Genomic DNA, 15,526 nt, shown 5'->3' with positions numbered 1-15,526 from the left:
GACTGTATATAAAAATATCCTCTCAATTTATATGTCCTTGCAGCAAAGTAAAGTAAGCATTAAGATGTGAAATGAAATACAGTGTTCATTGACCTTAAATACATTTATGTAACTTGTAGTTTAAAACAGTCTTGTGTAGGAATTTGGATTAACAAAGAAAAACTTACTTTCTAAAAATGACCAAGTAAATTTTGAGATTTGGGATCGACAAATCAAACAAGCACTGGTAGGATTTCTATCTCCTTCAGTGTAGCAGAGTCCATCAATAATGCAAACATTCTCCTAGAAGAAATTTTTTAAAAAGGAAAACATCAATAGACAAAAGTTATAGTACATAAAAAACCTGTACAGAGATTGATAACAGCATATACTGATAATTCCAATGAAAGTATATAATAACTCCATTTTGATTATAAAACATTTTTTCATACCTCATGATCACAAATCCAGGTCATAATTCAAATTATTTCCTATCTGTTTAAAAGCCTAGGAAATTTATCAATTTGGAAGAATAAGAAAATGCATATAAGTTGTATCTCTGTGCAAAATTATAACTTACAAATAATGTTGGGGAAAACCTCTCTCTCTCTCTCTTTTTTTTTTTTTCTTTTTCACTACTAAAATTCATGCTGGGAGTGTTTGTTCTTCATTTTATTAATGAAGAAATAAGAGGTGGGCGTGGTGGTGCACACCTGTAATTTTAGCTAATTGGGATGTGAGGCAGGGGGATCAAGATCAAGGTCTGGGTAACAACAAGACCCTATCTAAAAAAAGAAAGAAAATAAATTTATTTATTTGACTACTTTCCATTTTTGTACATTTAAAAAATCACATTAATTTATACTATTCTTCTTCCCTAACAGCCCACTATACTTGACCACACATCCGAAGTGTCATTATCTACACTTCATAATAGGTATCATTAAAAAAAAAAATAGTTGAAAGAAATGCTGTAACCAGAGAAATGATATTAAATACAGCAATCATTTTTAACTTGGGAAGTAGACCAAATTTTATTCAGGAGATATAAACTTTGCTCAGTTTAGAAAAATCTTCTTTGATATAATTTTGAAACTTGCAAAAAAATTAGAATAGCCCTAAGAGGATAAGACAACATTAAATAACAATGCTCTTAAAAGTATTTAAGAACATGTGGAAATGAAATATTGATGCAAACTAAAAATCCAATAATTTCTCAACAATAAAAAATAACCTGATCAATCTCAAGGGAAAAAAGATTTAAAATGTAGAAAAATATACTTCTTGAAGGTTTATTTTTTGTAATACTGGGAGTTGAACTCAGGGATCTCTACCACCTGAACTACACTCCCAGATCTTTCATTTTTTAAATTTTGAGACATTATTTTAAGTTGTCCCAGCTGACTCCAACTTGTGATCCTCCCGCCTTCCGTTCCTGAATAGCTGAGTTCACAGGTGTGCACCACATACTTGATGAGTTCCTTGGTTTTGAAGATTCAAGTGATATTAGTTGAAGGTTGTTAGCAATGCACATGGAAGAAAGCTGTGTGAATAAACTCAGTCGTCTGGATCTAGGTTAAGAGAGTGAGGCTATAAGAACTAGGGTTAGGTTGTGCTATTGTTCTGTAATTCATCAAGTGGTAAGTTTTCGAATGGCACAAAAAATTTAGATGCCAGAAAACTCTCTATAAAAGTGCTAACCTGATACACTTTACAAACTCTACTCAAACGTATACCATTTGCCACAAAGAGAACTAGCTAACCACAAACCACAAAGATATATATATATATATATATATATATATCTACATATACATATATATATATTTGTTGTTGTTGTTTGTTTGTTTGTTTTTAGGAATAAGCAATCTGCCACTTCAAAATGTTAAGGAAGACAACACTTTTTTACCACTTCAACAGGAGTTATAGGAAGAGTAAATATTAAAATTAACCTTATGTGCACTTGAAGATTATTTTCTCTAATAGTCTTTCTCATATGTATGAAAAAAACTACAGTTGATATGCCATGGGAAATGAAAATACCTATGATGTAAATGTGAAAATAAGTGAAAAGAGACATACCTTTATAGCACATGAGTCATTTTTGTAGAGACCGCAAACTTGACAGGCACCATCGTATATGATCATTATTTTGGAATTACTGAATTTATAACCATCATTAGATACCTGTAAGATGTAGTTCTACAATAAGATAATTTGTTCCAAATGTCGTCTCACAAATTCGTTATGAAAATGTGTATGTAAGTATTACTTTGCTTATAAATATGAGGATATCTTTTTATTTTTTACCTTTAATTGCCACTTGATAATTGGTTTCTTGTCCATCAGATCCATGGTATCAGACTGCTGGATATCAGTGGGCAGCTGACAATCAACAGTTCTGCTGTTCTGAAAAACTGCCTGTGCATAGACAGGTTCTCCAAGAACCCATTTACTGCTATTATACTGAAGACATAATGGGAAAGCTGTTAAATTGTGTTACAATTATGAAAATATTTTTGCTAGTGAGTTGCATATGATCAAAATACAAATTTTAAAATATAAGCCTAGTATAATGGAATGTAAATAAGGAAACAAAATTCACATTGAGAATGAGTTTTAATTCAAAATGGTAAAAAAGTATACATCCTAATTTGATGTAGTGTTCCTAGGAAATCATGCATTTCCTGGTGATTCAAATCAAAGGAATTACTGATATTGGCCACATGAAATGGGTCATGCTGCAATAACTTTTGGAGCAAGAGAAAACACACTTGACTTTGTACTTGAGGCAGTGGATGGTATTTCTGTCCAGAAGCACCCTCATCTGCAAAATTACCCAACTTCTCCATCTGCTTGAAACTGCCCTTTCTGCCCTCAATCTGCATGGTTCCTCCAAGGGTTCCTGTGGGAAGCCATCCTTATTTAGCAGAATAAGACTATGTTGAGCCATGGGATGCAGATGCCTGGCTTCTAGGTATTGCCAGGAAGCATGTGGTGCTGCTTGGGAGTGGTTTCCCATCTCCTGGAATATTCCCCCTTAAGAGAATGGCTCCCCTAACTCTACCCTATACTGTCCATCACAGAAGAAGCTCCTCCCAGTCCTGACCCCTTTTACCTGTGTATATAAATAAAAGAGAGTTGGGCGACTCGTTGTTAGAGGCCAGAGCTGGTACGGCCATGCCCCCTCTCATTTAAAAAGAGTAGATAAGTTTTTTGGGAAATTGAGTGATATACAGCCAACATCATCCTCCAGCAGTTACCCCTTTTCTCGTCCACTCAAACTGTAGCAGAGAGGACCCCCACAGGTTCCCACTTTCTTATATGGCTCACCTCCTTGCATACACCTGTCTGGTCTAAGGAGGCCCTAAGCTGAACCAGTGCTTCAATTACTTGAGATATTTAAACTTTGTACCAAAAAGGATGTAGGACCAGTCTGTCTTTGATGACTTGGGATTCAAGACCTGTTGACAGTCATGATTTTCTGTTATGTGGAGAAATCCAGGATATAATAAGATGGGGGGGGGCAAAGAATAGAAGAAATGAGACAAATAGATATACACAAATCCAAATGTGCACATGCTAAGTTTTTGTGTTGTCCAAGTCCCAACTTCAAGTATTTCCTGAGAATTCAGCTACATCTTTTTCCTTGATTCTGTAAAAAATGTATCATTTTCATAATAAAGATTATTTTTGCTCAAGCTTCTTGATGTAATTTGAAAGCAAAATTTTAGCTAGTCCATCCTATTTAATAGCTTAGTGGTATCTCATGTGTAAGTTACACTTTAAGTATTAATTTTCAGCATTGAAAATGCATTGGTGTCTAGGGAGGAACAGCCAGAATAAATTTCTGAGTACTGATAATGACATAGAAAACTAGAATAATATATTTTGTTGCCAAATTTTATACTTTTGAAAAAAACTATTGTAGAATGTTTTCAACCACTCACAATCAGTCATGCAATATGCAGCTGCTTCAAAATTGTGGGTCTGAAGTAAAAGAAAAGGAAGACAAGAATACTAGTCTATGGCTCCCAGAAACTGTCTTGCAGACAGGTAACTGAAAGTGACTCACTGCATGTTTATGGAGGTGTGTAGCTTTCTGCCAGTGATTTTACTCTAGCAGAAAGATGATAAGAATGTCTGAGTCATGATACCTACTCTTAGAGGATATAGGGTCCCTTGGTTTCTTGTGTGTAAACAGACTCCAGCCAATGACTGGGGATTTTGTGATCATTTCCATCCCTCTGAGGAAAGGTCTACATCAACTAAGGAATAAACACTGTTCTACTCATCAATAGTTTCTTATTATCTATTATGTGCTGAGGATATTCTGATGAAGAGAACAGAGGAAAAGACAAATATAATTTTATTATCACAACCGAGATTCAAATACAGCATAATAAGAACTAAGCTATCAAATCCAACTTTGTCAAAGAAGGTTTAAACAAAAGGGTGGAGGATGATACTTCTGTTCCTAGAAGTAAAAAGGAGCCCACCATGTGAATGCTGGAAGCAGAAACAGAGTGTGATTTAGGATGGCCGGAGAGGAGAGTGTGTGAAAAGTCACGGCTGCATGCACAGCATAGAACTGGAGTAGAGCGTGAGAAGAGGTTCAAGCCTGCATAAGAAGAATGTTAAAATACTATTTACTATTTTAACTTTCAGCTCACCCAAAGAGCTGCCCATAAAATAAAAATTCTACTTGAATAAAGAAAAGGAAGGCCATATAAATAATCATCAAAAATAAGGTATAATTTGCTATGCTAATAGTCACACTGAATGCTCATATCATATTAGCTTTTTCTTCAAGGAAGAAAAATGCTAATCTGGGGGAGGGTGACACTTTCCAGTCTGAAATCCATAGTAAAGGAAATACAAATAATGAGCACAATTGGCCCTCATGTTTTGATTTGTAAAGGGAAACATTTATGTCTCTGGACCTTACAGTTCATGCAGGATCTCCATTCTTTGTGGTTTTGCAATTTGAAAATAAAGATGCCTCAGAATTTCAAGCTTGATAGTCTTTTACTTTTTTGTTATTATGACTGAAAATAGTGGCCATTAGCTCAATTAAAATAATGGAAAATACTTCAAGAAAGCTTATAAATATGGAAGTTTTCAAGGTTAAGCAACTTAAATCATCTTCCTGTTCACTCTCTATGGACCTAACACCCTTTGGGATTGTGTGTCTGATTGAACAAATTAATTCAATACAAAATTAATCTGAATACTTACAAATTATTTTACATACCTGCAGTTTAATAACTTCACAGTTAATGGAAGGTGACTGTTTGAAGCCTTGACCAAAAATTCTCACCATCGTACAATTATACTTTTGAACATCACAGAATCCAGCATTCTCAAGCTCTGTGATTTCAGGAACTTCGTCTTTGGAAAACAATTATAACAAATAGAACATGTTTTTTTAATTCCAAAGAAACTACATAATTATGCTTCAAAGCCCAAATAAAAAGCATATGTAAAAGAATATTTCAAAGTACACCCCATATACTATTTGCATTAATTAAACCATTAAACGTTAAGAGCATTCTGGTATTAAAAGAAGTACCATCTACCATTAAACAAACAACAGTGTCAACAATGTCATTACAGTTGCTACCAGTGCTGACACATACAGGCTTCATTAATATTTTGATATTTTATATCTATTAAAGACAGGTATTAAGCAATCATGACTATAAGTTGGGCATGGTGGCACATGCCTGTAATTCCAGCAACTTGGGAGGCTGAGGCAGAAGGATCACAAGTTCAAAGACAATCTCAGTAATTTAGAGAAGCAACTTAATGAGATCCAGTCTCAAAATAAATAAAAAGAGGCTCATTGTATAAGTGCCCCTGGGCTCAGAGCCCAATACCCAAAAAAAAAAAAGAAAGGAAAGAAAGAAAATTACAACTACAGTGAAATACATTTTGCTTATATCATTTTGGTTTGTGTTATATAGATAGGTTCTAGAAAAAATAATTTTGTAATAAAATAGTGTCATTAGCCATGAATGAATTAAAATATTGAAAATTCTTCATTTAAGTTTTACAAGGAAATCCCTTGATTAGTTTATTCTTTCAGACATCTAATAAGTTTTTTTTTTTTTTTTTTTTTTTTTAAGTAATGTCTTTGAATATGCTGTTATTATAGGGGTTATAGTAATGAACAAAACAAAGTCCCCTCCATCTAATATACTTTCTGATATGAGAAGACAAAAGTATGAAAATGAAAAAAGTGAATATAAAATTCATCAATGTTTTAAGTAATTTAGAGAATATATTATATTATATTATGGGATATAAAGATTATGAGATTTTGTGAAAAATATTTTATTCTGCATGACCATGGAAAGATTTTCTGATAATATGACACTTGAACAGAGAAAAACGAAGGTGGTTAGTCATGAAATTGTGTGGTGGAAGAAAGTTCCAAAAAAAGAACGGTAAGTGCAAAGGTCCTGAGATAGGGACAGGCCTGGGAGAACAGCAAAGCAGCCAATGTGGCTGACGAGCAGTGAGCTTGGGGAAAAGTGGTCAATGAACTGAGAGTGGGGGAACCTCAGATTATCTGGGGTCTTCTAGTCCATGTAAAGATTGTGGATTTCATTCTGAAAAATATTGCGAGTCATTTGAAGGATTTAACCAGAGAAGCAATGTGATCTGACTTACACTTCAAAGGGTTCACTTTGGCTTCTCCTACATAGAAAATAAGCTTTGAGAGAATCTATGATGATCCAGGTGAGAGATAATGGTGGCTTTCACTAAGTTTGGAACAAGGAAAGAGATGAAATACCTTGAAACTAGAGCTGGACTTGCTGCTAGGGAGTTAAACTTGCAGTTAAGTCAATAACTGCAAATTTTTAACTTGAGAAATCAGAGTGAAGTCTGTACTGAGACGGAAGAGGCTGTAAATGGAAAAGGGAAGGATGGGGGTTGTGGGAGGGAAATCGAGAATTCCTGGTTTACTGGTTAAATGAACCAAGTCAACATTTAAAAATCTTCTTTCTCTAACATTTTGAGATAAAACAGTTTCCACTATGTAGATGAGTTAGAGAAAAACAATTTTAAGCAAACTAGCATGATTAGCAAGATCATATAAAGATCATGCTTAGAATAGGTTGAATTTGAGTTCTGGGAAAACGATTATTCTCTATATGTAGGAGGACTGGTTGCATGCACAGGCCAGGAGGCAGAGTGAGTCTGGCAATTTCAAAAACAGTAGAGACCAAAGTGGCTGCAGCAGTGGCATGAGGGGTGACAGCAGGAGGAGATGAGTCTGGGAGGATTCTGAGTGCCAGACCACGATGTGCCTTCCAGGCAATTACAGGAAGTTCAATTTTTCTCTGAATGAGATGAAACACTTTGCGGAAATTATTAATGTCTTAATCATTTAAACTTGGGTCTTTTATTATTATATAATTGTCATGAGCCCTAAGATAACTAAAATCAAAAAGGAAGAAAGATACTTTCATAATCAAATGTCACGCACAAACCCAAAACACCAAAGGCAGAATGTTTTCTCTGACATGCGGATGCTAATTCACAATAAGAGGTGGGGAGATAGGGAAGAATAGCTTTACTGTAGGTAGAGGGGAGTGAAGGGAGAAGAGGAAGGGGCACGGAGGTAGGAGTGAAAGTAGAGTGAAACAGACATTATCGCCTCATGTACATGTATGATTGCATGACTGATGTGATTCTGCAATATGTACAATCAGAAAAATGAAAAATTATACTCCGCTTATGTATGATCTATCAAGATGCATAAATGCATTCTACTGTCATGTACAAAAAATTAGAACAAATAAAAACAATTAAATTAAAAAAATGTCATGCACAATATTACAGTTTAGGAGTGTTTACTTACCATACCAATCACTGCAATCATAGGAGCTAAAGCCTGGGAGACATGCACACCCCCACTCCATACACTGCCCATTGCCACTGCATAAATTGGGGCATTTTAATACCGAGAGAATTGCTTCAATAGACTTGCCATATTCTTCTGTGTTATATTTTCCCTCTTCCAAAATCCTCTTTTCACATTCATTTTCTAGAAGGGCCACACCTGCTTCTGCCCAGCTAACGTCATCTTTTAACAGAATGTCCTTAACACACATATCTACAACATGGTCTAGTCTTTTGCCAAGAAAGGCAAAACAGAACCTGCCTATGCTGGAGTTGGCTAGAGTGCGCTGACAGAGTTCCAAGGTGCTGTAGTGGGTAAGGCCAGAGGGTGTGGGCCACAAGGGGACGAACTCTTGGTGGACATCTTCAGCATGGTCCTCGGGGAAGAAATAAGTAAACTGTTCCAGGTTGGTCTGACTGAGACTTTGGAAAGCAAACCAAGGAGGAAATTCATTGAAATTTTGCCGTTTCCATCTGTTTTGTCGATTCCTCCTCTGGTCCTGCGTATGTTTCTCATTGTCCAAATATTTTGGTGCATCTTGCTTTTCATTCCCAGGATGTTGTACATTTAAGTCCCGTTTGGTTAGTTCTACATACTTCTTTCCTTGCAGTAAGACAGTCACATTATTTTCTTCTCTAAGGGTATGCTTGTTTATCCTCCCAACAAGTGCTTCTGAATTGATATATTCAGAGGTGACATCTAGTTCTGGTATCAAAGAAGAGAATCTGACATGTTGGAGGTCTTTGCAACCTGAAGCAATTTCTGGTTGAGAAACACTATCCAGATGATTAGAAAATGGGTACTTTGTAGCACTATCCAATGAGCAGCTACAATATGATACTTTTCCAGGCAAAGTCTGAGAAATTGGCATCCTGTCAAACATGCTTTTCCCTGGTAAAATCCTTCCAGATGGAAAACAGAAAACAAAAGTTACTTGAACCAGAGCATTTTCCCCAGAAATATGTTGCCTAAAGTCAGAGACTTTTCGTATTTAAGTCAAATAATACAATCACAAATGAAAAATAGTTTATTTCTTACCTCCATTCATTAATAAAAGCAGCACGATTATTAAAATGTTGATCAATTTTGACCCCATTTTTATCATGGAAATCATTTTCTGGGTTTTCATCAAAGGTTCCACAGAGTCCTAAAGTGTTTTTGTAATCTAGACTAGGTGCCCTAATGGTTAAACTCATTCCCCATTCACTCAGGTCAGCACGGATAAAAGCTCCAGAAGAAAATGAAATCTGAAATACAGAAAAAACCAACACATAAATAGAAGATGTGATAGCAATATTCCATTTGGATCAAGAAAAAAACATTATTTAAGGAATAAGAAGCAAACTCAGTCATTCCTCCTATAGAAACAGAATTAAATACTGATTTCCCCCACCAGGGGACAACTTCTTTTTTATTGCTTTACTTTAAAATAATGTATTTTTGCATTTTTCTGATTTGAAATTTAATCCCCTATTGATTTCTATTGATATATATTATTTGCAACTCCTTTCTTTAAATAATTTAAACCAAAATGTGATATATAATGAAAACAGTTATAAATCTTAAGGACAATGTTTACAAGTAATGTTTATCTGTTTTCCTTTTATTGGTACTGGGGATTGAACCCAGGGTCTCTCAACTAGCTCAACATAGCTCCACTGAGCTATGTCCCCCAGCCCCCAAGTTATGTTTCTGATAATAGTTATTTAATATGGAATTAGACTCACAAGTAATTAATTTACACAGATAACTATATTTCTGAAGTAGTTCATATTCCTGTAGCTAATCAGCATTCTCCTGCTGCAAGCTGGCATATAGAAAGCCACATTAAAACCAAAGGTTGCCTGGGGAGTTGGCAATCAAAACAAGAGGTACTTCCTGAATGACTCTAAAAGCCTTTGTCATTTAACTCTGAGCCACCTTTCTCTGTTGTGGGAACAGCACCTGTCCCAGACCAGCCACTTGGATGTACATGAGGAAAAACTCTCTTCTAAGAGTCAACAATGATACAACCTCTGTGTTTGCTTCTCTGATTCTTGTTCTCCTTTTAGTTTCTTAAATCTAAAAATAGCAGCATGAAGGGACCTAAGCATCTTGAAATACCTCCATTTCTTCTTCTGTGGGAAGGACACTTATGCTGGCCATAGGATTCTTGGTGGATAGGTTTTGCCCTACATCACTCTGAATATATCAACCCACTACCTTCTGAGTTCCAGGATTTCTGATGAGAAATCTCATGAGTACCTTATGAAGAAATTATGTAAGCTCCCTTCCTCTGAGCCCCACAGGTTTGATAATGTCCCTGTGGCATCTTAGGGAACAGAGCATTGTGTCATAGTATCACAACTGGAGTGAAGTGTTACCATCTTTTGATACAAATCATTTAGAGTTGAAAGAAGAATTGACTTGAATGCCACAGAATTCATATTTCTGAACCCTCTCAGTAACTACTGATTAATTGTAAGGTTACCTTCTTATCAGAAGAGATAAAAGGAATAGCATTGAGGTTATGTGCATCCTTGATTATTTTACTGCAATCAATTTCCACAAGCAAAATTTTTGTAAAATAACTACATAGAGAGGTTCAGATTGTATTAATGTATATGCCCTCCAGAAAGACTATTTATTTCTACTCTCACTACTCTTGACAATATTATATGAGAGATATTTGATCAGTATTTATTGATTTGATTACTAATGTGTTTAACATTGTTATATCTTTGTTGGTTATTTGTATTTTAGACATGTTTATTAATGTTCTTTCTGAATTATCATTGCATAATATTTGCTCAAGAGAATGGTGAGTATATCATTAGAGATATCTTTTTTATATACTGACCATATTTAGCAAATATTTTCCCTAATTCTTTATTTGCATTTTTGTTTTTGAGATGGAATTAAAATATATGTTATGCTAAAAGTTATAGTTCACTTGAATAAATATCATAAAAATGTACAAACACTTTTATTTATGTCTGAATTATACTTACCTGGAATTTACTTTATTGAAATATGAGAGGAAAATGAACATGACTATAAGATACAAATTGTTAGCTCACAGACATGAAATATTATCTTTAAAAAGTGTTAGGGAATTGGGTGGGGTGGTGCAGACCTGTAATCCCGGTGGCTTGGGAGGCTACGACAGGAGGATTACAAGTTCAAAGTCAGCCTAAGCAAAAGAGAGGAGCTCAGCAACTCAGTGAGACCCTGTCTCTAATTAAAAAAATACAAAATAGTGCTGGGGATGTGGCTCAGTGGTCAAGTGCCTCTGAGTTCAGTCCCCAGTACCGCCCCCCCAAAACAAATAGTGTTAGTGAATATATATATAATCTTGAAAATGTTTCCTGACTTTCCATTCTCTTCCACTTATCTACCAGTCCATTCCTAAAGCAGTGACATGTTAAATTCACTTGAAAAGTTGGTTAGCTACTTCATATTTATTTTTAATTATATCTGTCATCTAATATGTCATTTATTAGATGCTGTAAAAATGATTTTTATAAATAATGCCCAAAATTGTGATACTGAAATATTAAAAAAGGCAACTTAGGTTTGACAGTGTTTTAACTACATCTACTTCTATATGGTAGGTGCAAAAACAGTCATTCTAAGATTGTAGTTAATCCATATACTATCTATGATACCTCCTAATTTAACAGAGATGAATAGTTCATTCAAAATGAGAAAAAGAAAACTATTTTTAATACTAAAGAATTATACATACTGTGATTTTTCTTCCTAAGTAAGATTCACTTATCTTGATATTGCTGGATGCATCTTGGCTCTTTACAAATAAATAGGGTTGTGATTCACGTAGCTGACCACTGCACATATCGAAAGTAACAACATCTCCTTCTTCTTTGGCCACAAACCCACAGTTGCACGACACAGGGTAGTGAAGGCTTCCGCAGTCCCATTGACGCACGTGGACTTCAAAATCACGTGACATACTCTTATAAAGCATAAACGTTCCAGTCTTGAAATTATCATATACTCTGTTGTTAACAAAAGTCAACTGCATTAGGAGTTGTTATAAAACATGGCAATAGTATGTGTTACATTTATTTATAGGCTTTCAATATATTTTGATGTTAGAATGAGAAATGGAGATTCCCAACACCTTTTTGGGTCATAAACATTTGTTTGTATGCACTGAATAATACACCTGCATCTCTCCCACTACCCTTTTCTTACCTTTCATCACCCCGAAGAGGCTGCACTCCTTGAGGAGGGAGGCTTGCCCAATGGCATGCACTTGGCTGTCTCCCTGGTCTTCTTTGAGTATTTGTTCACATTACCCTCACAATGGCCTTCCATGACCAGTCTAATTTAATATAAATTACTAAACCTACATTCAGCCTTCCCTTTCTACCTGATTTAGTTTTCTTCATGGCATTTATCTTTCTCAGCCTCACTACATACTTATTTACTAATTGTGTTAATATCTCTTTTCCTCTATTCAGAAATCGGCTCTATAAAAGAAAGATAATCTATCACTGACACACCCCCCAAGCACTTAGAACATGACTTGTCACCTAGCTCTTGAACAATTAATCTTGTTGAATTAAGTCAGATTAAATACATCACCATTATGGTTTCTTGAGGATTTTTCCACCAAAACTCTAAAGCCTTCAATTATAACCACAGAAGAAAGTTTGCATGAGGAATCAGTTCTGCCAATTTCTCAATTCTTGCTCAGATCTGTGGAATGTCATTTTTACTGGAGGAATTCTACATCTATTCTTCATATTGAATGACTTTACCGAAAATGATCACATTACAATTTTTTAAAAATTAAAAAAAAAAAAACTACCTGGCATCATGAAGAAAATTTCAAATCAACAATAAAGTATTGTTTTCCTTAAGGACATGGTATCACTAATCCCTCAGAATACTATCACTGCATTTAAATCTTTCTATGCAGATATTAATAGCAGAGTAGCTCAGATTATTTTTTGGTCCTATTGCTCATTTTACTTGAACTACAGAGGAAAATATTCAGGCTTTTATGAGTTCGTAGTAGTTTTTTCCCTGAGTATTCTCATTACAAATTAAAGGCGATTCATTTTTTAATAAATTCTAGTGTGTTATTTTCCTAAAACTTAAAGATTATTTCATTATATATAAGTATACAACACAGTACATCACAGAAAACAACTCTTATGCAAATAATAAAGTTATTAAAATCAAATAGATGGCCAAAGAAAAATAACTTGCTTTTCATAAACTTCATTTCTACAAATTCAGGCTAACAACTATATAACAATATATATACACACCAGATTTAAGAAAAAAAAAATCTATACAAATAAACTGGTATCTTCAAACAAATCAGTGATGGCAAAATGTGCCTTCATCTCTAATTTTTCAGTGACTAGTACTAAGAAATGATCAAACAGAATGCTATTTAAAAAAAAAGTGAAACCAAAACAAACAACAACCATTAAAATAAAAAACTCTTAGGAAATTACCTGCCATCAAAGGTAATTATATGTGGATCAGTAAATGAATAGCAGTAAGCTGTTGGGACATCCTGGACTCTGATCTTAAAAACAAAGACATTTTTGATAAATATCATAATTAATTGTTATATAGTTACAATGAATTACTCATCACAACTGCAATGAATTTTTCATTAATTCTTGTCTTACATTTTGAAAATGGAATCATTTAAAACTCATAATTTATCAAATTATTTTAAAATTAAAGTTTACAAGGTACAGTGATAAAATATACATATCATTTTAAGTTTAAATTATGAAGATCATTTTTTAATTTGTCAACCTGGATGCTGTCTGGAATGTAGCTGTTCCACAGGAAATCCTCATTAACTATAGGTTGTACCACAATGTTGGTAACTCTGTCTCCATCTTGGGAAAAATCTGTGACAGCAGTGTAGTACACGGAAGCTTGGCTACAGGTGCCATTGGCACAGGACATTGCCTGGTGGAGATCCACGTGGCAGGAAGATAATGCCAAGTTTAAGCCTCGATGTTCTTCACCTATTTTAATTAAGAAAAAAGCTAAAAAATTTCCCAATGGTATAGACATATGAAACATTAAATAGAATGATTACTCTTATTTTCTCTTTCTTAAAAATATTATTGAAATTTTCATCTAAATTAAAACAAAGTTAATAGGAAAGACAGTAGAATGAACCTGACACAACTTTCCTATGTACATGTATGAATATGCCACAATGAATCTCCATATCATGTACAGCCACAAGACTGGAATCCTAGTTAGAATAAGATAAAAAGAAAAGCTATTGAATTTACCTGATTTTTACAGATAATCGATAAACTTGAAAATATACATACATATTTACATACATATACATGACTCTTTTCAACCAAGTTACCAATCCATATGCTCCTAGATAAAATCCAAAAGCAATAAATAACAAAGTAATGATAAAGAGATGAAGATATTAATAACCTTGATTTGATCAATATATTTTATTTACATGTATATGTAAGTATGCATATGTACAATGCATAGGTACAACGTATATGTACAATGTAACCTGTAAACCTGAAATTATTATGCACTAAAACATTAAAAACTGTTTAACAAAATGGAAAAGAGCAAAAAGCGAAAGTTGTCTTTCTTTAAAAGAAAGTCATAATTCTAGCACCAAGACACATAATTTGATTTTTATCTGCCAAGCAACTAGACCTAATGTCCAGATTGTTCTGTAATAAATTTTAGGGCAGTTCTTCATATTCCAGTTCCATACACTGGAAATGATAGCAATTGATTTAATTATTTATATAGGATTTACCATCTTAAAAAAATAGTAAAGTTAACACAAATGGAAGTGGAAAACCCTAGATCAGTAACAAACTATCTCCTTTCACCTCTCAAATGTACCAATACATTCACAACCTCCCTCACCTAGGTAACAAAGAATAAGAAAAGATTTGAAAAGGAAATAGTAACAAAGACTAAGGAAGGAGTTCAAGAAATTTGTATAAATAGACAAAACAAACACATGTCTCCCTCAAAACTGGCACAAACGTAGTATTTTTTATATTCAATAAAAAAGTCCTTCTGAGAAACAAGGAAGAAGAAAAAACTTAAAAACTCTTTTCTCCTACACAGACTATTCAGGTATGAAATAATAATGGTTAGGTATAGGTACACTGCACTGAATTTAAAATTCATGAAAAAATTTCTTTTATGTGCTTTCCCGAGAAATACAAACTTTTTTATACACACAAAAACAATGAAAATACCCAAACTCTTAACCAGCTCCTTAAAGTGACTATGGGATAGTTGGGGCTTGAATACAGTCATTGTTCTCACCTGCCTGGTTTATGGTATGAGGGCTGAGTGTCCTTCTCTTTAAGCCTGAGAAAAAGCAGCATGGTCTATGTAGAAATTCACTGAGACATCAACATTTTCTCTATGAGAGTAGAGATTTAATAGAAATACACTTAAATAGATGATAAGAAGAAGAACCAAAATGAAATTCAGAATTTTTTCTCTAGGAGAGAGAGAGAGAGAAAGAGAGAGAGAGAATTTTTAACTAACAATGAATAAGAACACACAAACTTCGAACACGTAGGAAATATATTTAAGGCTATCTTTACATTGGCGATGCCTGCTTTATTGAAAGATTTGAGAGCA

General features: G+C 34.2%; 1 protein-coding gene across 1 annotated transcript in view; it reads right to left on the bottom strand.

The window, feature by feature from the left end:
- Vwde (von Willebrand factor D and EGF domains) overlaps positions 1-15,526 on the bottom strand; it is a 70,903-nt gene that overhangs the window by 23,771 nt on the left and 31,606 nt on the right. Inside the window, exons 8-16 of the mRNA XM_047561686.1 lie at positions 13,679-13,896; positions 13,366-13,439; positions 11,619-11,889; positions 8,930-9,138; positions 7,850-8,793; positions 5,234-5,370; positions 2,290-2,445; positions 2,062-2,166; positions 168-282 (exon numbers count right to left, since the gene is read on the bottom strand). Of these exons, the coding sequence (XP_047417642.1) occupies positions 168-282; positions 2,062-2,166; positions 2,290-2,445; positions 5,234-5,370; positions 7,850-8,793; positions 8,930-9,138; positions 11,619-11,889; positions 13,366-13,439; positions 13,679-13,896 (2,229 nt within the window). The remainder of the gene's footprint in view (positions 1-167; positions 283-2,061; positions 2,167-2,289; positions 2,446-5,233; positions 5,371-7,849; positions 8,794-8,929; positions 9,139-11,618; positions 11,890-13,365; positions 13,440-13,678; positions 13,897-15,526) is intronic.

This window comes from Sciurus carolinensis, chromosome 8 (assembly GCF_902686445.1).
Source record: "Sciurus carolinensis chromosome 8, mSciCar1.2, whole genome shotgun sequence".
In the NCBI taxonomy this organism is placed as follows: domain Eukaryota; kingdom Metazoa; phylum Chordata; class Mammalia; order Rodentia; family Sciuridae; genus Sciurus; species Sciurus carolinensis.
The sequence above is the reverse complement of the archived record's forward strand: the minus strand, read 5'-3'. Positions and strand labels throughout refer to the sequence as shown.